This window comes from Sander lucioperca, chromosome 3 (assembly GCF_008315115.2).
Source record: "Sander lucioperca isolate FBNREF2018 chromosome 3, SLUC_FBN_1.2, whole genome shotgun sequence".
In the NCBI taxonomy this organism is placed as follows: Eukaryota; Metazoa; Chordata; class Actinopteri; order Perciformes; family Percidae; genus Sander; species Sander lucioperca.
Genome location: NC_050175.1, coordinates 42,694,247 through 42,722,105, shown reverse-complemented (window position 1 = coordinate 42,722,105; position 27,859 = coordinate 42,694,247). Strand labels below are relative to the sequence as shown.

Below are 27,859 nucleotides of genomic sequence, written 5' to 3'. Positions count from 1 at the left end.
GAAGAGAAGGCAGGTATCTTTCAAGCCTTCGTGCCAATATTTTAGCAATTGTTTTAGCATCAGAATTAATCAATGAAATTGGTCGATAGGAATCACATTTTGTTGCTGATTTTTCAGGTTTCAGTATCAGAATTATAAGTGCATTACGCAAGGATGGTGGAAGTTTGCCAGAATTAAACCTTTCTACAAACATATCTAACAGTGGTGATGAAGCTTGTTGAATGAAAAGCTTGTTCTTAAAAATGCCTTTCCCCCTTTCATTTTGTCAATTTCTTCAGAAATTTCAGCTGATGTGATAGGGGAATCTAGATCAGCTTTAGCTTCTTCACTAAGTGAAGGTAGCGTTAACTGATCAAAAAAATCTTGAAGAGATTCATTAGTAACTAAACACTCCGATGAGTATAGCTGTGTGTAATATGATTTAAAAAGCGTATTAATTATTTGAGGGTCCGATGATTTGTCTCCATTAGCAGTCACAATCTCTGTGATAGTTCGTTCATTTTGTTGTGTTTTAAGCACCATGCAAGTAATTTCCCTGCCTTCTCTCCCTGATCATAATAGGTCTGCTTCAGTCTTATTAAGAATACCAAGGCTTTATTGGTAGATAACCTGTTATACTTTGCTTTTAGAATTACAAATTTCCGTTGTTTTTCTCTATTGTTATCACCAGTTATTTCTAATTCAAGTTCCTTTATATCCCTTTCCAGCTTCAAAATCTCTAAATATTGTTTATTTGATTTATTTCTTGTATATCCCATCATTTGACCCCTAATAAAAGCTTTGAAAGCTTCCCATCTTATTGAGGCAGATGTTTCTATTGTGTTCAACTGAAAATAGTCATCAATATTTTGCCCAACGTGGTCAAGGAATTTGGGATTTTGTAACCACTGTGGCTTTAGGCGCCAAAGGGTTTTTCTTTGGACAGCAGTTGAAGCTGAGTAATTAAGCAGAAGTAAAGCATGGTCAGAAATGAGAATACTCTTGTAAATACAACCACTAACATTAAGAGCAAGTGATTTGGACATAAGAAAGTAATCAATGCGACTATAAGTATTATGTGTAGCTGAATGACAGGAGAACTCTTTCTTTGCAGGGTTTTCTACTCTCCAAATATCAATTAGGTTAAGCTCCTGCATAAACTGGTGAATTATTTTCCTGCCCCTTGCATGAGTTAGATCGATGCCTGAAGAGCGGTCAAGTTTTGGGTCAAGAGTGCAGTTAAAATCACCCCCAATTATTATGGCCCGCTGTAGAGAAGAAACTAGTAAAAATACATTATTATAAAAGTTTGGGTCGTCATTATTAGGACCATATAAATTCACAAGAATCAAGTCTTGGTCTATTAATCGATGTCACGATTGTTGTTTCTGTTAGTGTTTCCTGTTTTATTTTGAAGTCTCTGTGTTCCTCCCTAGTCTTGTCTTGTTTTACTTCCTGTCTTTTGTTTTCCCCCCTGTTTGATTGTTCTGCCCCGCCCTGATTTGTTTCACCTGTTGTGTCACCTGTTTCTTGTTAGTCCTTGTTAACCTGTGTATTTAGTCTCTGTCTTGTCTTTGTCTTTTGTGGGAGTGTAATGTTTTTGTTGCTGTTCGGAGTTTCAAAGTCTGTTGTGTCTATATATTTTTGTCTCGTGTTCCCTGTGGTTTTGTTTTCCTGCCCGGATTACTTATGTTGTTTTGCCTGCTGCTTTCAGGGGCCTGTTGCACAAAACCAGGATAAGGGATTAAGCTGGCATATTCAAGTTATCCTGGATGAATTTAACTTTGATTTGGTTGCACAAAAGCAGGTTGAATTAAACCCAGCCAAGTAACCATGGAGATTTATTCTCTGCAGCTAACCTGCTCCAGAGCAGGCTAACAGCCAGGTTAAGATTAATCCTGGAGTCTGATGTCTTAAATCAGCTGCTGCTCTGATCCGAAATAAACGTGTTTAACAGTTATTCCGTTGTCTTCTGAATGTGTTCTGCTTTATTTTTATTAACATGCATTACTTGTCACTATTGCAGTCACAAGTTTGATTTAAATTCTACTATTGCAGTTGTTTGGATGGTAAGAAATGGTTGCACATGCACCGGAGATAAAGTGGGACAATGCGGAGGAAATGGACTTTTCCTCCGCTGCTCTGCCCGTGAATTTTCCCCGTGCAACGTGGAGAGGCGGGGGAGGCAGGGGGATCCTCCCACACCGTGCAGCGGACTCTAGCGTCAATAACGACGATAATGGCACCTGACCAAACGTCCGTATTTTACGAGATGGGAGTGAGAATGTGTGGGAATGCCGCAAAGCTTCTTAATCTTTTTATTTTGGTGCTGTCACGCATCTTGGAGCTTGGGAGTGAGAAAAAAACATGAATAAAAGGCTATATTGTTTTACAGATATGCTTACAGTGTGTATTGAAGTCACTTACTTCTTTTTCTAGTTTTTGTCCAGTCATGTTTGTTCTGTATGAACATTAATTGTAGAAAGATATTTAATATTATAGCTTATAGAGATTTGTGGATATGGTTGTAAAACATATTCTCTCATTATGAATAAGGGTTTGAAATTAAGCCTGAGGAACATGAATTCCCTCTGCTCACTTTTAAGGCAAAGTAGGCTAAATAATAAAACATTTTATTTATATATTGCTTTACAGGCTACTCAGACACTTTACAGTAAAACCAGCACATTTAGCACAGATACAGCAATAATACCAACACAAAACAAGCATATTAAAAGCAATTAAAACTTTGTAAAAATGTGGAGTGACTAGTAGGCCCTAAGTAGATCTTTTAGTAGGCTTTTTCTCTCTGTCTGATAACAACAGCCATGTTTCCCTTTTTGCATATATGTTTCACCTCCTCGTAATTTTCCATTAACAGCTGCTGCTCAGCGGGTTAAAGATATGCCGCATGCGTCTTCTCCATTTCTGCATCAGTAAATCTGTGATCGATACCGTGGTCTATTTAAGAAAGCCGTGGACGTGCACTTATACCAGCTATCTACACCTGACTTGACATAGCTTCACCTTCTCATCCTGGCTCGGCAAACGTGCAACCGATTAAGCCGCGATGAGCAGACCACACTAAGTCAAGCTACGCTTTTTCAGTTATCCTGGATTTCTTCATTCTACTTTTGTGCAACAGGCCCCTGGACACCTTTTGTTGGTTTGTACTTTGTTTTTGTTTAATAAATTATCGAGCTCAGTGTACTTTGCCGGCTCTGCATTTGGGTCCAAGCCTCGCAGCCCCATTGTGACAAACGAGGCTTGTATAATAATGAATCTGCCCGCTGGATCCAAAACAGTCTTTTGTATAAGAAGAGGAACAGACTTATGAACAAGCACTGCAATTCCCCTGGCATGTGATGAAAATGAGCATGTGATTACTTGACCTACAGTTTGTGTCAGGAAGGAGGTTTAACAAACTCTGAGTCTAACCCTGAACTCTGAGTTGATTTACCCTGAGATGGGAAACTGAGTTTTCGGTTCCAGAACAGCTGATTTGAGTTGGTTCAATCAACTCAGAGTAGGTTCACTCAGGGTTAAGCGCGTGCACCACAACTTTAAAAAGGCAGCATGAATGGAGCACTGATACTACGATTCACCATGGCAACAAGCAACAAAACTCAGTCGGCATACTTTACGCCTCTGGAACTGGAAATACTCATGCAGGCGTACAGCGAGTATGAACCTGTATTTCGCAAAAAGAGCAACACAGCTGCTGCAGCAAAAGAGAGAAACGGCGTGGGAGAAAATTGCTGCTCGGGTAATGAGCATGTGATAGAATATATATATATGTATGTATGTATGTATGTGTGTGTGTGTGTGTGTGTATATATATATATATATTATTTTTTTTTTTTTGATACCATTTTTGTAACATATTGGTTATTATATTGCCAGATTCCAGACAATCCCACTTACTTATGTATATCCCACTTACAAATATGAATATATATTTATACTGGTATGCTTCCTAGTGACATTAATGCAAAAATATGAAGAAAAAACTATTCAACCTGTGTGTGCATGGTTACAATTCTGAAGTGCAAAATAGTTCAGGCTACAGCACAAATACAGTATTTCCATCCATACATAAGAATAATCAAGTCTTACCTCTGAATTTCTCTTCAAAGTGCACCAGATTGATGCATTTAAACGTTAAAATAGACTAAATGTTCTTACAGGGGAGCATGCCCATGGACCCCCCTAGAGGGGCTTGTGCCCCAGTGCAGCTCTAGGTCTTGTGATGCCCCTGGGGCAATGTCCCCGTTTTAAGTTTTACAAAGATAAAATCATTACCTTTTTTGGAGGTATTTACGCTTCTGAGCCGAAAATGTCCCCGGATTTTGTCTCAGAAATCTGGTCACCTTAAAATACATACCTCTGTACTGGGCTTTCTTCTCCTCCTCCTCTTTCCTTCGTTTTCATCCCTGTGCACCAGAGAGTTTGGAACTTTTCATTTTGAGAGAATATTCTAACTAACATTAGCTTGATCGAGTGTGCCCGGCGCGCATCCCCCCCCCCCCCAACACATGTCATATTTTAATTTCAACATATGGGTGGGGGGGGCGACATGTGAGGGGGCGCCATGTTCATTTGTTTTAATGAGGGTTTTATATCATTTTATTTCGTTAATCAATGTTGAAAGATGTATGCTTAAGGGCACCACTAGTGGACGCCCCCCACCAATTTTGGCCTTGGTGGCCTATAGGAAAGGCCGGCTCTGGACACACAAGCTCAAATAACTGTATTGCTAGTATGTTTTGCAAACACAGAGGTATGTTTTACTATTCAATATATTCTACACAAAATGAAGCTTTACTGTAAATCATTACGTCCATGCCTTCAGAACTTGTGGGTATAATATTACCACTTGTATTTGACTTTTCCTGGCTCGGCTCGTACTGTATGTTTACAGTTTTATCTGAGTTAGATCGTCACTATTTAAAAAAACTTTTTTTTACCTTTAGACCTGTGTAGGGGGCTGTAGTAATGTAGGCTACATGGTCAATATAGCCGTAGCCACGAGGAAAGAAATGTGAAATACGTTCGGGTATTTTCTAAACTAAACCCAGGTAACCAGTTGGTTCAGATCAACTAAAGACAACATGTTACCTGGGTGCTGACGTAGTTAATTAATATATGACTGGAAAGCAGAAGATCCATGAGCTTTGTAGCTCACAGCGTAGAGCTGCTGTTAACAGGTGATTATATGTTTTTGCCCTTGTGAGATCAAAACCACCTCGACACAATCTTGCAATCATTATATTAACTTAAATTTCTTTTTTGTATGTGGCTGTGATGTAGTGCTTACTTATACCATCATATTCGCCGCAGTAGATCTGGGAAGAGATTTCAAAATCGCCAGTAATGTGTTTGTGATTGTGTGACGAATCTGGCGAGAGAGGCAGCAACAACTGCTGCTGTTAGGTAAACACAATATACGGAAACCAGTTAGTGTGGAAACCAGTAGGGACATAACACCGGCAGCCAGGTTTGAAGGAATGCAATCGCGTCACCCCCTTTAGTTTTCTCGGGCAATCCAATCAGCCGTAGGTTCGATCTCCGGTGTCTGTTTTCGAGGTCATCAAGTTTTAGTGTTAGCTCTTGAACTTTCTTTTGAAGGGACTTTTCCTTGCCAGTTAGCGCTGAAATGTCATCTTCAGCTTTGCCAATGCGGGACTCTGCCGACGTTAGCCTCTCTGAAAAAGCACCAATTGCTTCTTTTATCTCTTGGTTAGACGAAACGACTTCACGCAACTGAACAGAGAAGTCAGCTCTCATTAAATGAATGGCGGCTAAAATGTTAGCCCCATCATCTTGGTGGCCTGCCTTAAGGGTCTTATATACTAGACGCAGCCCAGCTGGCGCGTGTAAATGTGACGTCATGGGATCGCCGTGACTATTTATACCCGCGCTGGTGCTCACGACACTAGTTGCAGTCTTCTCCTGAACAGAGGTGGCGCTAATGAGCAAAGGCTACAGACGTTGCTCTTTCTACGGACTAGAAGATGAAGAAAAAGGTAAACAACGGCAGAACTGGCAGCAGCATTGCCGTCAATGCTTGGATTTGATTCAATGACCTACTTCGTCAGATCAAGCCTTTCATTCACCATAAAAGAACTCATCTTAACCCAGTAAGTTTACAAGAGAGACCTGCAGTCACTCTGAGAATCCTTTGTCGCGCGCCGCTGAAAAAAAAAGAGCCGTGCACGACCTCTGCTCACGTGCCATAAATCGGGTGCGCCGGCAGGATATTACGTAATTTTGACGTCACGATGGCATGTGCCATCTTGGATGCGTCTAGTGTAAAACACGCTTTAGCATCCTCTGAGTCTACCTCGCCATCCACCGAGGTGTGGTCCATGCTAGCATTGTCATCATCGCCACCCGTTGCCGTTTTAATCTGGTTGGCTGTTTGCTCTCTTGCCATTTTTATTCACAACAAGAAGCGATTATTAAACTAAACTAGTTGGTTGAGGATCGATTTGGCAAAATGGAAGTGCTAAATAAAACACACAGGATTGGAGCTCAAAAACATGCCGCCTCTCAGGTAGACGCCATAACCGGAAGTCCTGAGTGGTCCACCATTTCCTCCATAAGGCCCATTAAAACCAGAGATATTTTCAAGTTTCTTTACATCACTTTGGCCTTGTTATGATTATTATAACTGTATGTGATTATACGTGATCCAAAATGATTACTTCAGTTAGATTACATTGCGGTATGATTTTAATCTCGACAATTTACTCATGAGTGTGTTTTTCTATAAATGTGTGATTTATTTCATGCTTGATGTCTAATGGATGAAAACCATGGCTGTATTAAGAGATGATGAAATTAAGTGATGAAAACAAGGCGTGCCTTTTCATTTATTTTTTTATTCAATCTTTATTCACAAGCATGGATATACAGCAGGTAAACGACATCTTCTGTAGCCTACAATTTTTAGGTCTACAATCATAAAAAAGCCAGGAAGGTCAAGCATGGTGGGTTATACCTGTAGTATGTGTTGTATGTTAATGCGTCTGTATGTTTTTTGAATGTGTCTATGTTTCATGTGTTTTTATCAAGACTGTTTAAAGCTATCAAAGGAAAGGCATTGGAAATGAGCAATAGCTATAATGATGTGATGCAGTAGCCTACATTGGTGAGTTGTTTGTGTAAGTGTCTACGTGGAATAGCGTCTGTCCCTATCAAATAAACATGAAATGAAAAATGGGAATACAAAAAAATATACTGCTTAATATTGGCAGCCAGTTCCAGAAAGCCTCGTTTTTGTCTATTTTGACTCAGGCCTATGTATCCGATCTAGCATCTACCCTGATGGGGCGTGCCTCCCAAGTGAGTCCGGCTCGTGCGTCCCGCCCACTTGGTGCTTCTGTGTGTGTGTGTGTCACTTCCTTGTTCTTTAGCGTAGACGAAAACTTTTCAACCTACAGGCAAGTCCGGACTTTTGTGACTTGTTTTTCTTCAAACTAGCTAACTTTAGTGTTAAATGTTCGAACCAAACTTCTAGCCAATTAATCATTCCTCGCTCCGAGCTGACTGAAGTTAGAAGTTATTATGGCTGACAACCGAGAAGAGGAGAGAGAGGAAGCAGAGGAACCTCAGGGCGCCGTGGGTGGGGAAGGTATGTAACGTTAAAGCCGGCAGGTGTGAACAAGCTAACGTATAACGTTAGCGGCCTTTCTCTTAAAAACATACTTCGTTGAAACCTCTCTGAATATTAGTATTTAGGTAACAGGGTCGTCACATTTTCTTATAAAGAACGTAGGAACCGGTGTGTGTCGAAGTCTGTTACCCCGTCGATATGCGGTTTCCCTCTATCTTGACCTAAACATAACCCCAGACTCGTCGGTTATTGTGGTGAACGTGACTCCAACCTCGCTCAAACCCCAACCAGTTATTATCTGTGCTACGATTTACCATAACCTCATCTAAGCCCTGACTGGGCAGGGTGGCGCTATGGGAAACACCACTCTTCGGGAGGAAACTATAGCTATATGATATGGGGAACAGAACTATCAGCTTGCTGTGTTGTGTACGTTAAGACTACTGGATGTTTAAAATACTTCCTGTGTCCTGTGGTTATTTATTCCAAAAGGCATTAAATATCAACAAGATACTGTAGCTTGCTGCGAGAAGTGTTGAAATTAGTTAATTTGATGTATGCCGATTTAATGTGTGCATTATAAAGAATAATACAGGCCTTATGTCTGCTCTACCCTGTAACCTAAGTGCAGCTAGTGACAAACAAGGTAATAAACAGGCAGATTTTTTTTACCTGAGCCAGGCGGGGAGTCCGGGACGTGTGAGTCAGTGTGTAGCTATGTCTGTTGCTGTGAAAGCTGTCCTCTAAAGTTTGGACGGGGCTTCAGACTTTATTTGATGTAGCCTACGGTTAGTATACATGAACAAATATGAGAGCCAACATCATTACAAGCTACGTGACTGTCAAACAATGCATACCACTTAATTACGGTGTTAAAGACTAGCTAGGCGGGACTGGAGATGGCACAATGACAAATGACAGAATTCCCGCTGACAGCATTGGAATGGTGACGTCACACGAAGATGTGGGCTACGTGAAAGAAACCCTTTTAAAACGCTATTTTGATATAGTTGTGAATTTTCACTGATATTTTGAAACGATTTACAGGAATATTTAGGCGATATAGACGGCATACATTGTTGATAGAAAGTGTAATAGATGTGACACTATAATTTCTTCAACAGTAGTAACAATGGCATTGCTGCACACTTTGAAGACATGATTATATGCTTTTACTAGTAAAAGTTCACAAATAATTTTTTTTTTTAAAGTTCAATGTAATGTAGCCTACATAGTTTTGTTAATACAGATGTTAGAAATTATACCAAAATATATTAATATTGATTAATAAAAATATAAACTGTAATGATTATATTGGTGGATTATTTGTAAAATGTTGTCAAAATAGTAAAAATAATAGTATTAAATAATTTCCCAAATTTCATCAGAAAGTAAAAAACTATTCAAATGTAATCAATATCAATGGATTTGATGTAACACAACATTGCACTCTTTTTTTAATTAAAGAAAGTGCTTCAATACAGTAAAACAAAACATTGTTAAATAGTGCTACACATTTGAGCTTTAAAGGAACACGCCGACGTATTGGGACTTTAGCTTATTCCCCGTATCCCCCAGAGTTAGATAAGTCCATACATACCCTTCTCATCTCCGTGCGTGTTGTTACTCTGCGGTGAGCAGTGGGTGCGTCAGACAGAGTTACGACATGCACGGAGATAATAATAATACGGTGAATAAGCTAAAGTCCCATTAAGTCGGGGTGTTCCTTATAAGCATCCAAGCATCATGGGAATTTTACAGATGGAGGCGGGGGGGGACAATAAACATAAAATTAAAGAGCAATTATTGAAGGGGACATGCACATACAAAATTGTACTTGTATAGGATATGTGTAATTGTGGAACTCAAGTAAGCAGGCTGGCAAGGCTATTTTATTCACTTTAAACATTGGATAAAGTGACTCTTTTCTCCTTTACAGATGATGCAAGCTAACTAACTAGCCAGCCAGCCGGCCACTAAATTATTGAGGTTTAACACCTTAAAGTTTCATTCACACACTATTGTCACAGCGTAGAACAGCACAGCACTCTCGCCAGATGAGTGACAACTTCGTTCGGCTCATTTTCTATAACCAGTGTGTAGCATGAAAGTATGGTGGGTGGAATTCACAGGCTAGCTAACTATCTATCCATCAAGCTACCAAACAAGCTTAATAACATAACTGTTAACTTAGTGGACTAGTGGACAAATACATCATTTTTTTGTCAAGATTAATTTATTAATGACTCAGCATCATCTGTATTAGTGAAAATGATCCCTTTATCCAATGTTTAAAGTGAATAAAACAGCCTTGCCAGCCTACTTACTGACGCAACTCGTTCTCTCCCACGAGTCCCGTCAGACTTCTGTGTACGTAACGTAAAGGGAGAAACCAACCAAGCAGTGGACCAAACCACTCTGAGGCAAGGCAGGGGGGGACTCAAAAGGTTTCTAAACTTAAATCACATTTTTTGCTCTGTTTGCGTTGCGAGAGGGAGACAACCCTCAGATGGGGTAAGTCTTGACCCCCCCGCAATTTCCTCCTGTGGTCTACACAAAACATAATCCAACATAAATCAACATACCTTGTTAAACCAATAAACTTTTCATATGATACCATGATAAGTTGGTAAGCTTTATAACAAGAAACTTCTATTTTCTTGTTTTGAATTTGAAAGGAATATGACAATATTTTTCTCTTCATTTAAACAAACAGTGAAGTGTGTATGATTGAAATGATGGTGGGTTTTAATCAATCTTCTCGTTCCAGATGTCATTGATGATCCCATCATAGAGCGAGGAGCAGTGATCCTTAGAGGGTAAGTCTCATCTTTACAACTCGAATAAGACTAAACTCAATTTATACAGCACTTTAAAAGAAAAGTTACAGAGTGCTTTGCATGGTCGAACCAGAAATAAACATGAAATACAATGAATAACAATAATCCAAGCGAGATGTAAACTATGACCTTCCCGAGATCAGGTCGAGAGAGAGAAAAAACAACAGATCTTTGGAGATTTGGAAGAGAAGGGGAGAGAGAGGGGGGGAATGACATGAAGCAAATGGCCGCAGGTCGGAGTCGAACTATTTTATATATGTTTGGTGAAGCAGTTTCCTCATCCTAGGTATGTGATTGAACGTATAAACACAGAGGAGCCCAGTCAACACGTGTCCTCTGAGTATCTGGGAGGAAGGCCAAATGAACAACAGGATCCCCAAATTAAAGAAGTGGTGGAACAGCTGATCAGGATTTCAGATGAGATAAACCGGAACACTGAGCTCCATCAGTAAGTTGTGCATCATACACAAACACAACTAGTGGGCTGCATCAGTCAGCAGATCCATCGCTTATTGCTCAATCACAGCGCTTGAATGTTAATCTACATGAACTCTTTCAAAGAATACACCTAGCTAATGTGGTCGGTCTTTTTTTTAACCATTTTGACTGTGTATCATGAAAGACGCATGTTTGAAATAATAGACAAACCTTTGTTTGCTTGACTGAGTAATACATTTTGTTTTTGAGGTTTTATTTGCCCTCAAACAACATGCAACATGACAATGCAGAACATACATGAAAAATATGTCTTATGAAGATAGAGTGAGGAAATTAAGTTTACCAACTCTCATATTTAGGAGATACAGAGGAGATATGATTCAGGTGTATAAGCTTGTACAGGGAAAATACGATGTAACAGTTGAGCCTATCTTTCAGTTTTGGAACAATAGATACGAGGGAATTCTTTAAAACTTTACCCTAGAACATGCCTGTCTGAAAAGAGAAAGAAGTTTTTCACACTCCGTGTGGTAAAATACTGGAGTGAGCTTCCAGAAGAAGTTGTGCGTTCCCCTTCTATTAATTCCTTTAAGAATAGGTTGGATGCATTTTGCCTGTCAAAAGGTGTAATGTATAAATATAAAGCTTGTCTGTAATTTATTTATGAATTGTTAGAAAACTTCAATTATGAAAGTAATGGGTTTTATAAAATGTTAAAATGTGATTTTTTTTATATATATATGTGTGTGTATGTGTGTGTATATATATATATATATATATATATATATATATATATATATATATATATATATATATATATGTATATGTATATATATATATATATATACATACACACACACACACATATATATATAAAAAAAATATATATAAAAATATATATATATATATATAAAAAAAAAAAAATATAAATATATAAAAAAAAAAAAATATATATATATATATATATATATATATATATGTATATGTATATGTATATATATATATATAATGTTTTTTTGTTTTTTTTTTTTCTACAGTGAGTTAAATCAAATCAAAACATTTGAATCTGTCCATTTCTTCCTGTCAGTCTGATTAACCAAGTTCAGGACGACTGTGCTCGGAACATCTTCATGAAGGTGGCCAGGAAAATCTTTGCTGATGGCATCAACTGGGGTCGAGTGGTGGCTCTCTTCCATCTGGCCTACAGACTCATACTCAAGGTAACACACACACACTCCCACAGAGCAGTGCTTCTCAGCAGGGCTGTTTTTTTTCCTTCTTCTGAAATTTGTTTGCGCTCCTTCGCAAATAATTTTGCGTTTCCTCTGATCCAAAGAGGCTGAGCTGTATCATTATATAGTATTGTGAATAGGAGGGACAAAGAGTAGCCACAGTACAGCTACTATAGCCTTATCCAAAGTATCAAAGATTCAACTACAACTGCAGCCATAGCCCCAGCAATAACCAAATCCACAGTGTTATCCAGCAGAGCCAGGCAGAGCAGCTGCAGCTAGTAGCTGTATACTAGGGCTGGGCCATATGGAGAAAATCAAGTATCACAATATTTTTGACCAAATACCTCAATCAATTCAATTCCGCGGTGATATTGCAGGGTTGACTATTGGTCAACAACACTGATATCCAAAATCTAAGACGATATCTAGTCTCATGTCAAGATATCGATATAATATTAATATATTGCCCAGCCCTACTGTCCAGAATGACGCCGAGACTTTTGACTTGGGAGGAGGTGGGAATCGGAGAGCCAGCAACTGATATGGGGAACCGGTGGGTTTCGGAGAGTGTGGACTTTGAACCAATGAGGAGAACCCAGCTTTTATTGCCATTGAGTTTGAAAAGATTGATTGGCATCCAGTCAGTCAGTCAATTAACTGGAGTACGTAAACAGTAGTTTTAATTATTTAAGTGACAGGTTATGGACTGTAGTGGCCGTTACTCAAGACTGCTACAGTAGCAGCTATCATCTAGTTTACTTTTTGACTAACAAGTCAAGTCCTTATAAGACTATTCACATTGAACACATTCACATACATTTCTCCATGTAGTGATTTTACACTTTACAATTTTTAAATAAAATGGATTAAGTCAGTCTATTGTCCAGCCCTAGTGCCACTTCAAGATTGCCACTTCAAGAGCTCTCTCTCACCACCATATATAGCATCTATGCTGAACTGGATCACAGGACCTTACCAAACTCCCTCAACACATTGCCTTATGCTTCATGTCGCACAGGTCTGCTTATAGTTTCTATGCACCAAAAGCATGGAATCCCCTTCAATGTTCATTTAAGCTGGACACTCTTCCTACCCCTGCACATTTTAAGATTGTAGTTTCAGATCACTTCACTTCTGTGTGTGATTGGTTTCATTGAGTATTATTTACCTGTTTTGTGCTTTATGTTTTATGTGCTTTGTATCTCGGCACCATTGAAAATGAGGGAAACATCAATGATTTCCGAGATTCTTAAATAAAGGTTATGATGAAGATTCCTTTCTTAAATTATACCCAGACGTCTGGCTTCAGTAGCTGACAACTTCAGAGATGTTCTGACTGGTCTTTTGGTTTTGGTTTTAAAGGCGATGAACTCCAACCATCTAGAAAACATCCGAACAATCATCAGCTGGTTTCTGCAGGCCATCAGAGAGTTGCTCTACTCCTGGCTCGTACAGCAGGGAGGCTGGGTGAGTGATGCCTTGTCAAGTCAATTTATTTATAAAACATATTTGAATTATAACCAACCTAAGCTGAACAAAGTGCTGTACAAAGTTATACTGTATTTTGAAAGCAAAGGAATACAATTAAAACATAGACAGAGATCTGTCAATTCTGTGCTATATTCATTTTTAAACCCTGGTCTGGGAGAATACTCAATTCTGATTGGCTGCAGGGTGTCCATATAAAAAAGTGTTCTAGGACACCTACTAAACGAGTTCCGGTGAAACTGACTGTTTACTGTTCTAAATGAATGCGCTACGTTCAAATTCAAACTAAATGTGAATGTTATTTCCAACACTGTGTAGTGCTTCAGTGCCTCACACCACAGGATGGCGCTAAAACACAAGCTGCAGGAAGTCTCTCTGGACTGGCTTTGTTTCACAGCGATCATCTCCTATCCCGTTCGCTGTTCAACTAGCTCCTCAGGCTGCAGCCGACAGTGCACATGGCCGATCATTTGTTTGTAAAAATCTTTATATTGATTTGGGGACAATGACATGGCTGATAGCTAGCTTGTCTTGTTGTTAAACATACTGTCAAATTATATTTATTGATTGTCAACTGTATAAATGTTATTGACTTTAAATCTTGCTAGCATAGTGTTGGCTTTCTGGCTTGTAGCTGTCCAAGTTGAAGGCTTCTATGAGCCGAGCGGACTATAAATATCCCCCGTTACTAAGGTCCGTCCTATTTACTGGAGCAGTGAACAACGTTTGCATTGCATAAGAACCTAATGGGATGGGAATGATTGTTCTAGGTATTACTCAAACCCTCAGGCATAACCAGGGATACAGGGTATTGTTTGAAAAAACGTATAGCTATAGTGCGTAGTTTCTATCGCCCCCATGAGGAATTCTAAGTAATGACAACAAAACTGTCGCCGGGTCCACATGATACAAGCCTTCCGTGATCGCGCACGCGCCCCCACCCCTCCTCCACGCATTTGCTAGTAGCCAAGGAGGACATGGAGGATCAAAAAACATGATGGACTCTTCGGAAGAGGTCATTATCTTCACTCGAGCTTCTGCGCGGGAGCTGATAGTCTTAATTTGCTTTGTAGCAACTCATCTGGCAATGGCTTGAATGTTCACGTTCATGATTATCAAAAACTTACGCACTAAAGCTTTAAGATTGCGATTGTAAATATGAATTAATGGTTTAAAAAAAGTATTTGGCAAGTGACCATTGTATAAGCGGGTTTACGCCCTTCATGTTGGACACTTAATTCCTGACAATGGACACCTCGTTGGGCGTTAACCCTTACCAAACGGCATTATGGTCTCATGTATGGATCCAAAGCTCTTAATCTTGCTGTCTTGATTTTTTGTAGGAGGGGGTGATCCGTGGTATTTCACGCTGGAGGACACTAACCATAGTAGCATCAGTAGCATTGGTGGCAGCTATTGTTTACTACAGGAAGACCCGCTGAGAGCATCGGACTTGGCAACCGGTGCTGCAGTCCCATCTCCTGGATAAACGCAGCTTGTAAATTTAAGACGGTGTCTGGACATTAATTACAACCACTCCTCCACTCCATCTCATTAACCGGCAGAGGTCAAGTACTGTACATAATCATCTCTTCTCAGGATTCCAAGAACAATAAAAAAATTGCATTGGCAGCCAGCTGTCCACTGGACATCTCCATCAGCCTTCACCAGAAACTGTAAGGAAGTACACATGAGCTGCTGCAACACACCCTGTAGCAGCCATTTTAGAGACTGTCAGCTCTCAGCAGTGGCTGTCAGAAGGTGATGGTGTTTATCGACATGTAATGTAGCTGTAATTGTACTCAACAGACTAAACGACCTGACTCTACCTGAACCAGGTCTCAGGTCCACATGAGTTGTGGGTGGGGTCAAATGTAAATGTCTCCAGGTCTTGGGTCTAAGCAGAATTTGGACTAGACCTGAGAAGACATAAAAATCAATGAGCACATAAACAACAACAACAAATTAAAAGTACTGTAGATTCATTATGTTAGCTTGTGCTGGAAATTTCAATGCATTTTAGCGATGAGGCAGCCACGTTGGCTCTGTAGTGCATGGCTGCAAGAGAACAATTTGAAACGGCCATGGTTTTCCCATCTGCATCTACTGTAAAGAGTTTGATGAAGTAGTAAGTATAGTAAGTATAAGGGAAGTGCTCTACACTACCAGGAAGCACAATTTTGTAAACCACTTTTTCTGGACATATCAGGTAGATAAGACCTAGTCAAAGGCCCTTTTCAGATCAGATACGCATTTTCAGTCTTGGGAATACCCCTACTTGGCTGTCTCAACAGAATTCAAAAGAGCTACAAAGTGGAAGAACATGCTGGTTCCAGAAGTAGCCTATAATCATTCCCACTTTTAAATTTATCTTTTAATATTATCCTCCACATGAGAACACAGGAATGTCACGGCAAAATGTAAAGCTACAATAGGTTTATATTCAAACTGATCTCACAGAATTCCGTGAAATGAACACGTCCCCTTAACTCAAAATCTGTGGCAGTGTCACGGAATTGCCGAAAATTCCGTGATGGGCCCACGGAATAATTCCGTGAAATGAACACGGCCCCTTAAGTTAAGGAAAAGGTCGTGGGTGGGCGGGACAACAACGGTTTGCTTTTAGGAAAAGAAGAACGAGATGGCCATATACAGCGGATGGGTTGGGTTTAGGAAAAGAACAACCGGACGGTTGGGTTTAGGAATCCTGACACGCGGGACCCATCCACCACCCCAATCAACCTCCTTACGCGGATTTTCGGGCTTTCATACTACTCGCTACCGGTGTCGCTCTTAATGCTACGTCATCTTCTCATTGGCTTTACTTTGGCATTGTTTTCCGTGGTGGCCACACGGAATTTCCACACATTCCGTCCCACCACCACGTAATGCGCTGTTAACAGTTCTTGATCATTTCACGGAATTCTGTGAGACCAGGCGGTTTATATTAGAGCCATCAGTTTGTTTCTGAGGAATCCTGTTTTACCGTCACTTGGTAGATGAGTTTCGGGCACTGTGGTTGTGGAAAAGAAGCCAAAAACAAATGAGAGCTGCAGGGAATTCACAGCGCGTCATAGTTGCAGTAGACCTTTTCACAGCAGAACATTTGGCATGTGAAAGCACAAGCACTGGTGTCATAATTAATAGCATAAACAATGGCTGCATACCATTTGGTTTTGGCCTTTGCCTTTTGTAACTACGTTGGTAATGAAATAAGTTACACAATATTCCAAGTCGAAGTGTCAGCTGAGGAAATGGGTCTATTGCCAACAAAACACGGCGTCTGATTCGGCTGAATCTGAATGTGAATTAATTTAAACAAATCATTGTATCATCACATTTCTACTAATGTTAAGCTTCAGCTGGGTTATTGGATGGCTCTTACTGAAATGCTTCTTTAGAGTTGTTGTTTTTATGTTACTTTGAGCGTAACTGATATTTGATATTTTCTAATAGTTTCTAAACTTTTGTACTAATAATTCAACCAGAGAATTTCATGTCTATCATTCAACCTCATGTTGAAAGTGAATGGAATTTTAGCTTCCAAGACACTGGACACTGGGAATTATTCCTCCCAACAACTCTGTAGCTGTGGTGAGGTTCTTTTAGAGGGTAAGATACTTTCTTGCTGGTGTTGATACTGTGTTCATCTCTTAGCTAAGTAACTGTGGTCCGTTGGCCATCTCTGTGCCGTGAACATGCCTGAACTACACACTGGATCAGGCATCTAGCTGAATGTCGACGTATGCAGACGAGGTCGTGCAATTTTCTGTACCAGCAGTGTTAACAAACTCATTTCTGTTGCCTCTGCCTTTCTGTGATCGTCTCCCAACGTGTGAATGTAGTCGGTCACACTGATACACGTGACAGATGTTTCAGTTGTCAGACACCAGTATGAACATAAAGCTGCAGACACACCAACCAGACGGCCGACCCTCGGCAGAAAAGGCAGTTGGACTGATCAGTCTACCCGAATTGGTCCAAAAAGTGCCTCGGAACACACCAAAGCGACGAGACGTAATACGTCTCCATAACAGCAGGCGGCGCTAATCTGTATTGTTGCCCAAAAATGAAAACCGGCAGCTGATTGGACGAACACGTCACGTGGGTCTGGTTTCTCCGGAAATTCAAAGCCAGACTGTCATGGAGGCTTTTTCAGAATACGATCTCATATTGTACTAAAATAGTTCACTGAAACATGTTTCTGAAAACATTTTAAGAAAGAAATAGGCCGTGCAGTTGCTGAATCTGTCTTCATTTCAGATCAACAAAGGTCAGTTTAAAAGATTTTCGTCAGATTTTGAGAGACTCTAGTCACGCTCATTCCGGTCCCCGTTTCCAGGTTAGCACTCTACCAAATTAGATGGGTCATTTGAGTCCGACTGCCGGCAGTGCCCACGCATGTTACGCATGTCAAATCGGCCAAAATGAAGGCCGACGGCCCCTCGGACGGACGACGGCACGGAACACACTGAACAGACTCGAGTCACTGACCTCGCCAGACTGTCCAACTGCCGTTTATCGGCTCGGTGTGTCAGCACCTTAAGATGGTGATTTGACTGAGGAACTCAGCAGCCTAGAAACTGCTGTTAGCCTTGGTTAGCAGGTTTATTCCCAACCCTCACATTACTGTCTGACCACAGAAACAGAAATATGTCAGATCTGTCAGAAAATAACAAGAGAGGCAAAGGCAACAAAACACATGTTGAAATCAACAGGTGATGGCAAACTGAGTACGCGCCTACACTAGCTGTTTGTCAAAATGTTGATCTGTTATTCAGTCACACAAGAGAAGGAAGAAGAGACTTTATATTTCTGTCTTTCTTTTCCATTTGTCTTCCACTGTGAATGGTACTATTTTAGATACTAATGCTAAGGTGGATGAAGACTCTGGGTAACGTTAGCAGCGTTTTCAACTAGGGATGTCCCGATCAGCTTTTTTGGCCCCCAGTCCGGATCCAATTTTTAAAATATTGAATATCTGCCGATACCGAGTCCTGATTCCGATACTTGTATTTGCCTAGACAATAGAGCTGCACGCCATTTTTTTGTTTACAAAAATAACTAAGTAAACAAAGTAATGTCTTCAGCTTAATACATGTAACATAGTGCAGCAAGCATTTTTGTGAAAGTCAAATATGAAATCAACTTCTTAGAATGTTGTAGAATTTACTGGCGTAAATGTTCGGAGTAGGGGGATCGGGGTGAGTGCCTATCCCCCGATCAGTTAAAAAAATGCCCACATCGGCTCCGATCGGGACATCCCTATTTTCAACCAACATCATATTAGTTTGAGCTGACTCCTCACATTGAGAAGGTTTACTGGGTCTACATTTGGAGACGTACAGTATTTATCCAATTGTGAAAGTTGCTTTTACAATATTACAGAATAGACCTGCTCAACATCACAGTCTACATATGAATTCCTAGCCTACAGATGCTGGTTCATTTTTAAACCTGTAAAACCTCTGCGACTACAAAAAAAAGCTATGTCCTTTTAGTTTATTTAAGTTTGTAATAATCTCTGATTCTTAAGGTAACACATGAGGGATAGGACCAGACTTTAGAAAGCCTTCTCAGCTGTTCTCTGGGGAAAACGGTTTATAGATAAATGCGTCTTAATTCAAACTAATGCTTTTTGGATATTACGATGTGTGAGGGTGAGCTGATCTGACGGGTGATTTATACGGTAGCAGTCAGTGGCTTACAGCAGACCTACCTACTTGCTATTATCTAGTGCCATGTGAGCGTCACTAAGATATTTATGCTAGCAAATTGATCTTGCACTTTTTAAAGGGATATCGCACTATTTATCTATGTGTTATGGTGTTTGAAAAATGTGACCCTATAATTTTTTTATGATAGAAAAATTATCTAATTGGACTCCATTTCTGTGAATAAATTAAATGATACCACTTATTGCTTGCTGTGTGAATGTTCTGACTCAGCTACTGTAGGTCATGGGATATCTACATGTATATAGTCATCATGTATACAGTCATAGCTAACTAATAACTAACTTATATTCATTCAATCACTTACATAGCAGTTACCGGTATGTAAGGAGGGAAATTAGGGCCAATTTGAAATATGTATTTGAGTCCTGAGTTAGAAGTCAGAATTCTGAGTTTAAAGTCATAATTTGGAGTTTAAAGTCAAAACTGTTTTTTTTTAATGTTTTTTTTTTTTTGTTTGTTTTTCATTTGAGCCTATGTATTCTTACGTATGTATTTGATTGTTGTATTTTCCTGTTGCACTGCAAGTGGCTGGTGGAGAACAGTCTTTTCATTTTCTTGATGTGTGTAAGTACACAAGGAACTATATCAAATACATTAATCTGTAAATTCTGACTTTAAACTTAGCACTCAAATACATTTTTCATATGTGGCCCTAATCCTCTTCTGTAGTTATGTTAATGATGGTGTGAAGTGGGAAAATGTTCCAGGTAAACAATCAAGGTAATTCTTTAAATACATTTTTTTTTTTTTTTTTAAACTGTTGTACTATATATTTGGCCCTGTTCTTACAGCCCTGACACCTCATGTCAGGGCTGTAAGAACAGGGCCAAATATATAGTACAACAACAATAAAGGAGACGGAACAACAATAGATTTCATAATTTAATTAAATAAATAGCTTTAAAGGTCCAATGTGTAGGAATTTCTTCCATCTAGCGTTGAGATCATATATCGCAATCAACTCTCTCGCACCACGCAGTTCAAAGTACATATTAGAGCTACGGTAGCCTTCACGCTTCAAAAAGCCGGTCTCTTGCTCTTTTCAATCTCCTTTTTCTGGGCGAAGAAGAAGGCTCCTGTTCCTGAAATTTAGATTTTGAATACGTGTGGTTTTTGGCTGACTTTATAGGGCTTTATGTGGACCAAATTGTATGTGAGAAGGCTATATGAGACATGCAATAATCGGTGCATTCGGTAGCACGTACTTTGTCTACCGAGCTAGCAAGATATCACTAGCGTAAGCTGTTAACCTTAGGGAAAGTTTGCAGATTTTCTGCCGTACATACAGATGAATGGCGCCAGTATCTGGAGGTCTGCGTTTAACAGCCGACAACACTTCGCCAGATGACTTGACCCGTGTTTTTGCTATGACAAGTCAATATTTCTTATGACTTGTCATAGAAATTAAGGGAACAGTCATAGCAATTAAGGGATCAGTCATAGCAATTAAGGGAACAGTCATAGCAATTAATAGCAATTAAGGGAACAGGATACAATGCCACAGCCTTTCATCATTGAAGTAAATTGTTAAGAAAACACTCATACATCGATACAATGCATACGTTTAAAAGAAACATATCCTGTGGCTCTCTAAACCTGTAAATCTGAGATTTCAAAATCAGAAATGAAAGTCAGAGAGCACCACTTCTTTATTCAAAACTAAACTAAAAACCTTTGGTGCAGTAAAGGGAAGCTGTCGATGCTTCCAACGTCTCTGAATACATAAAAACATGGGTGAAACTGCTGGGGGCGCCCTGGTAGCGCACCTGGTAAAGTGTGCCCCCTGTGTACCAAGGTTCAGTCCTTACCGCAGCGGCCAGGGGTTGGAATCCGACCCACGGCCCTTTGCTGCATACCTTCCCCCTCTCTTTCTTTTTTAACATGAATTTCAAAACTCCGCAACCAAAATGATTTATTATTTTTATTCAGGAATTCAACTGTCTGTCACGTAAACCCGAAAATACAAATAAAAAAATCATTAAAATCATGAACTCCTGTGTCATTATGAAACAAATAAAACAAACACAATGACTGCGCTTTAACATCAGCAACATCCAATCCAATCACTCCTTCTCGTGGCTGCCTGCCCTTAACATGAATTTCAAAACAAACATATTGACTACTCGACTGCAGCAGCCAGGATAGCATCCCAGCTGCTTTAGGCCCTGTTTACACGCATATGGTTATTTTGAAAAACTGAGACATTTCCCTTCGTTTACACGCAAACGGAGAATTCACCTCTGAAAACGAGTCTTTCTAAAAACTCCGGCCAGAGCGGAGATTTTTGAAATCTTCCTTTGCATGTTTGCATGTAAACTGAGACAAACGGAGGTTTAGGCATAGACAGTATATATAATGGACCAACATATCCTGTTGCTCTGGACGGAGACCAGTGAAGGACATTAGAAGTACTTTTCCGGTGATGGCTGAGCGTTACTGCGCAGCCTCCAACTGAGAGAGACGACGTAAATGTGACGTGAGCAACCTGTCTGAAAGTTGGAAGTCTTCTGGTAGCTGTGCCAAGAGAAATCTCAATCATTCCCAATCTTGCAGAGACGGAGAGCGTAGGTATATGTAAGGAGATAACGTAGGCACAGGCTAATTATTGCTAACTAAAATGCTAGTTAACATTAGTAATTAAACTTAAACAGCTAATGTGAGTCGAAACTGCCTGCAGCTTCTCCTGTACTATACGGTAATTCCTCTACTATGAGACAGTAAGTTGCGTGGTTATGACACAATCGTTAGTCTATCTTTACAAAAACGTCTGCTACGGAGCCATAACGTGAGGTACAAGGTAATGGAGCCTTTTATACATTGTCGTGTTTCTTTAGAAATAAACAATGGACAAATAAAGTCTTTAAACGCTTCAGATGTAAAGTTATTTGCTGTCAAAGTGACGCCAAAATGAATGGCAGTCAATGGAATGCTAACGGGAGGTGATGGCTTGGTAGCATCAAAATGGCACCATAGGAGGTTTGCGGTCCGAGGAGAAGCTTACCCCTTTCGGTTTAGGCAGCCGAGGAAGAGAAGAGAGAGGAAGTGATTCGTTGTTGTTGTTGCTATTTTCAGGATTCTGATAACGTGGGCTTGAGCTTCTCGTTACACTGCCACCTACAGGTTTGGCATGCTCTTGACGGCATTGACGGCATATGTACATGGGTACATGTAAACAAACAATTTTCTGAAAACTGACAACAGTGCACGATTTTATTTTTGAAAATGGAGAGGTTGAAATGTCTGTTTATAAAAATAGCCAGCCACGTGTAAACGTAGCATAAGATATCGACTGTAGAAACGGTTTGGTCACGTCATGTCTGAGAGTACTGAACACAGGTTTAGATTTCTGTGTGGCTGGAGGGAGATGTAGTTAAACTCTCCCGGCTACTACTCGAGAGTCTGCTCTTGAGACTTTGCTCTAATTTTCGGGACAATTAGGGCAGAATTCGGGATTCGGGACAACTGCTTGGATTTCGGGACTGTCCCGAATTTTTCGGGACGTCTGGTCTCCCTATTTCAAGAATGTTTCTCGAAGTACTCCTGAAGGAATTTTACTTCATTCCCGGGAGATTTGATGGTGTATGTCATCAAATAATTTCAATTAGGTTTCTTGAACGCATGAAGGAATTTTACTTTATTACCGGGAGCAATGTCTTTTAGGCCCACATAAATACATTCAGTAGGCTAATATTTGTCAGTGACATGCTGGAGAGTGCTGGAAAGTGAATAAATAACAATTACGCAGCGCTTTTGGGCACAGCTGTTTCTGTCAAGTGAAACTAAACAGACATCTCCAGGATCCTAATATCACCAACAACTAGTTAAACTTCTGTTAACAAAAAACAGGCACTGGACTGCAGGCTCAAAGTGGTGAGGGCCGAAGATCTTGCACTGCCTTTTTCCCCACTGAAGCCTGTTTTTTTCATCTCCTGAAAAGTAATAATTTATTAGACTACCCTCATTTTAAACTGTTTAGACATGATGCGTTGGGTCTTATAGAGTAAAACCTATGCTTCTTTTTTTTTGCATTCAACGGTATTATTATTGGGCTGCGAGAAAAAAAACACATAGTAAGACTATAGGAGTCAGACAAGTATAATAGAGGAATCGAGCTGTATTTAAAGGGCTTCAATGTCGACTTTGTTTCACTGAGGGTGCATACTTTTCTTCTCTGTTCATTCTCATGTAGGACACTATATCTCATAGTCACTGCAGACACTATTTTCAGATTTTAAATTGCTTTTGTTTTCAAATTATTGCCTTTTATTTGGTTGAGGATGCCCATTGGAATTGTGGGTAACGCCTGATACAGGAATTCTCATGACTCATCCATAAAATAGGAACTTTAATCAGGTATATATGGTCATGGTGAGTTGGGCTCTAAGCTAAATCACATTTCCTCTAGCCACGGCTGCCACTGTAGTACTTTCTCAGTTATTTTGTCTGCTGAAAATACGAGCCCATTAGATTGTGTTGTCGTGTTGTTATTTTTTAATGTGGCCTCTACTCGCTTAGAATGGAACCGTCATCTAAAGGGCCACGAGGCAGGGAGAAATAGGCTGCATTACCATGTTCGGCCACAACGAGGTGTCAATGGGCAGGTGGCGCTATTTCACAATGACTCACAGATCTGATACTACTCCTGGAGCCTCATCGTTTACAGTTTTTTTTTTTACATCTGCTACACACGTTTTCAAAACTCTCCGTTTTTCAAAACTCTACACACAATCCCCAAAACTGCACACACAAAATGCCTCACACCTCCTTCAAAATGAAACACTGCAGTCAAAATGCCTTAAAGATGTCACAAACACATCTCAAAAAGAAGAATTTGCATCAAATGGCTTTTTCATAACAATAGGTTACATTTTTAGATATACCATGTACACACTGTTGTTCTAAATCTAAAGCTCTTTTGTCTTTCATAGGGTTAAATCTACATTTCCATACAATGTTCTACAATGAAAGTAATTTGCTGAGAGGGGTTGAGATATGTGGTGTAAACACCAATGCAATGTTGAAACAGAATATAAATATATACAGTATATATATATATTTGGCATCATTGCTGGTATCATTTTAGAATAAAGAAAACGTGTGTGTGTGTGTGTGTGTGTGTGTGTGTAGATGGACAGTATTTATATAGTGCTTTTCTAGTCTTAACATCTTTTTAGTTTTATTTTTTTTATTTAACCTTTATTTAACCAGGTAGGCCATTGAGAACAGGTTCTCATTTGCTACGTAGAAAAGCGTAGACATGCAAGACAACAAATAGTTTCACATTCAATACAGTACAAGAATACAGAATACAAAATGCTACATAAAGTGCAGAATAAATGGGCATTACAAATGCCGGCACGTAGTGAGGTGTAAGTAAGTCGATGGATGTGCAATATAGAAGAACAGAGAGTCTATATCAATGCTGAGATGGTGTAAAGAGACAATGGTGTAAAGAATCAATAAACAGTTAAGTCTAGTGGTCTAGTTAGTGAGGTAGATCAGTTGTAACACAATGTATATGAATAGACAATCTAGATAAATGCTGAGGTGTAGTAGAGAGTCAAAATACAGTTAGTGCAAGTTGTGGTCTATTAAGTGAGGTAGATCAGTAGTAACACAATAAGCAGTAATATAAATGGTGAATGTAGAGAAGAGACAATACAGTTAGTGCAAATGGTGGTCTAGGAAGTGATGTATCAGTAATAATACAATATGTAAGAATAGACAGTCTGTATAAATGCTGAGATGTAGTAAAGAGTCAGTGTACAGTTAGTGCAAAGTGTGGTCTAGGTAGTGATGAGGATAAGTAATAACACAGTATACGTGCTTATGGGGTAGGTGGGGGTGGGGGATAACCAGTGATCAGTTAGTGTGGCAGAGATGGCTCTCCTTCCTTCTTTTCTCTGCCCTCGTCCTCTTCCTCCTCCTCTTCCTCCATGAACTTGTCCTGAGGTACATCCCATGTCCCTTATTTGATAGCTCCTCGACTCCTCTGTCTTCAGCTGAACCGGAAGTTGTTCCGTCCCTCCTCAGTGAAGGCCGTCTCAAAGCTCTTATTTCTGTCCTGAGGGCCGAGGAGCGAGCACCGAGGAGGGAAACACGAGAGCAGCCTTCCCAGAAGCCCTGCAGCTCTCTCCCGTGCCTCCTCAGTGGGAGGGACTAAGACGTGAGGAAGGGAGGCAAGTGGAGGACTCGAAGAGGCAACTTAAGCAACATGAGATGCAGCTGTGGTTGTCATCCCCTGCCTCTCCCTCCTACTCCCCTTGCTCTCTGTCTATTGTCGGCATCCACTGTTCAAAGCAGGTAATCTGACCTTTGACCTATTTATAGGCCTATACTAAAGCAGTGATTGGTTAGTGATCAGTTAAGCAATTAGTGTTTGCACATGTGAGGAGAGTGTGTGTAACCCAAGGGGGTAAGTGAACGTCTGGAAAGCGTAGGTCCTATGGCGCCATTTTGATGCTACTTAGCGCTCACCCGCCGTTAGCATTCTATTGACTGCCATTCATTTTGACGTCACTTTGACAGCGAATAACTTTACATCTGAAGCGTTTAAAGACTTTTTGTCCATTGTTTATTTCTTAAGAAACACGACAATGTATAAAAGGCTCCATTACCTTGTACCTCATGTTATGGCTCCGTAGCAGACGTTTTTGTAAAAATAGGCTAACGATTGTGTCATAACCACGCGACTTACTGTCGCATAATAGAGGAATTACCGTACAGTACAGGAGAAGCTGCAGGCAGTTTCGACTTACATTAGCTGTTTAAGTTTAATTACTAATGTTAACTAGCATTTTAGTTAGCAATAATTAGCCTGTGCCTATGTTATCTCCTTACATATACCTACGCTCTCCGTCTGTCTCTGCAAGATTCAGAATGATTGAGATTTCTCTTGGCACAGCTACCAGAAGACTTCCAACTTTCAGACAGGTTGCTCACGTCACATTTACGCCGTCTCTCTCAGTTGGAGGCTGCACAGTAACGCTCAGCCATCACCGGAAAAGTACTCCTAATGTCCTTCACTGGTCTCTGTCCAGAGCAACGGGATCTGTTGGTCCATTCTTATATACAGTCTATGGTGTGACCTGCTGAATAAGTATAGCATTTTGATTGGTTGTGTTTGGAAAAGGAAAGCAAGTCACTTCTTGTCAGATTTGTGTGTCTTAGGTAGAGAAGCGTGTGTAGTGTGTTTTATGCAATTGAAAACTGAGTGAAAGGCTGAGAAATAGCTTGTGGTCTTAGAGATTTGGTGTGTAGTTTTGCTCTTTAAATGAGAGGTTTAAAAAATCGGGTCACATGTAAAGATTTTGTGTGTAAGCAGTTGTAAATAAAACTGTAACCTATTATTGTGTGTATATAATGACTGAAGAAATGTGAGCATTGTGGACCATGTCTACACCCATCACATCTGAATACAACAACGCCATGCAGGAATTCAATGACCTCACCTACATGACCAGCGAGCAGCACCGAGAATCCTCAGAAGCAAGGATAAAAAGAGATCACTCTGATCTAGAAAAGATCAAGGAAAAGCTTAGCATTTGCACACCATTCTCTCCAGACCCATCTCTGAGAAACATTGTAACTGGTGTTGTTGCCAAAGAGGAGGTGAATGTGCATGAGTTTGAGACTGTTGGCAATGAGATCATTGAAAAGATGATTGGAAAACCCGTTTTTGGAATATCCTTCAAACGGAAAGACCGGGCAAAAAGCCTTGCAGATGACTCCACCATCAAAGTTGCCCAAGATCAAACCATTGATCCTGCTTTGCTGTTCCAACGGTTCCTGATCATGTCGAAAACTGGACAGTTTTCACTGGAAGATGTAATGAGCTATGAGCTCTGCTCATTTCCTGCAGCCCTGTTCAAAGGCAAGGAAATCTTCTGTAAAGCCAACAAGCCCCAACTAGAGCAGGAGTTCTTAAGCACTCTTTCTTCTCAAGCACTGAGTTCTTAAGCAAGAAATCTAACAAAACCGTCCTGGATTCCATCCCACCAACTGAGCATGTCCTTGATGGTGGTTCCCTGGTTCACAGTTATGTCATATGCAGACTTTACCATACGCGATGATGGTAGAGCAACAGTCATTTTTGATGGTTATAGCCAGCGGTGGAATGTAACGAAGTACAAATACTTTGTACTTAAGTAAATTTTTCACGTATCTGTACTTTACTTAAGTAGAATCAATAGTGCATACTTTTCACTTTTACTTTGTTACATTTTGCAGCAATTATCTATACTTTCTACTCCACTACATTTCTACAATGTTCCGTTACATTTTCTGATCAGTTTTTCCCCCTGCCAAAACGTTTTCCTGACCGTCACACGTTTGTCTCACCAGTGAAGTTTGGTTGCCATAGATATATATGGGGTACCGCCGATTCTTCATCGGCTTCCAAGCCGGCTCCAGTGCTCCAGAGCCCGGGCGCAGCGCCTCTGACCCTCGGTAATACAGCCTCCGGTAAAAGTGAAAATCAAAATGTTTGTTTTTATTTTTCCCGTTTTTAAAATATAGTTGCCA

At 40.1% G+C, this 27,859-nt stretch overlaps 1 protein-coding gene and 1 long non-coding RNA gene across 2 annotated transcripts; both read left to right on the top strand.

The window, feature by feature from the left end:
- The first annotated feature begins 600 nt into the window (after positions 1 to 600).
- On the top strand, positions 601 to 27,851 carry LOC116067389. The gene is made up of 3 exons (XR_004109191.1): positions 601 to 611; positions 7,057 to 7,059; positions 27,699 to 27,851. It is a non-coding gene; the product is annotated as an uncharacterized LOC116067389 (long non-coding RNA).
- Positions 7,343 to 15,211, top strand: zgc:153993 (uncharacterized protein LOC767645 homolog). The gene is made up of 6 exons (XM_031323814.2): positions 7,343 to 7,615; positions 10,368 to 10,416; positions 10,724 to 10,885; positions 11,963 to 12,095; positions 13,473 to 13,577; positions 14,942 to 15,211. The coding sequence occupies exons 1-6, from the start codon at positions 7,549 to 7,551 to the stop codon at positions 15,038 to 15,040; spliced, it is 615 nt and encodes a 204-aa protein (XP_031179674.1). The 5' UTR covers positions 7,343 to 7,548; the 3' UTR covers positions 15,041 to 15,211.
- Positions 27,852 to 27,859: the final 8 nt, after the last annotated feature.

Coding starts and splice junctions, on each gene's coding strand:
- zgc:153993 (XM_031323814.2), top strand. CDS start 7,549: ATGGCTGACAACCGAGAAGAGGAGAGAGAGGAAGCAGAGGAACCTCAG. Junction 10,417..10,723: donor GGAGCAGTGATCCTTAGAGG/GTAAGTCTCATC, acceptor TCCTCATCCTAG/GTATGTGATTGAACGTATAA. Junction 10,886..11,962: donor CGGAACACTGAGCTCCATCA/GTAAGTTGTGCA, acceptor TCTTCCTGTCAG/TCTGATTAACCAAGTTCAGG.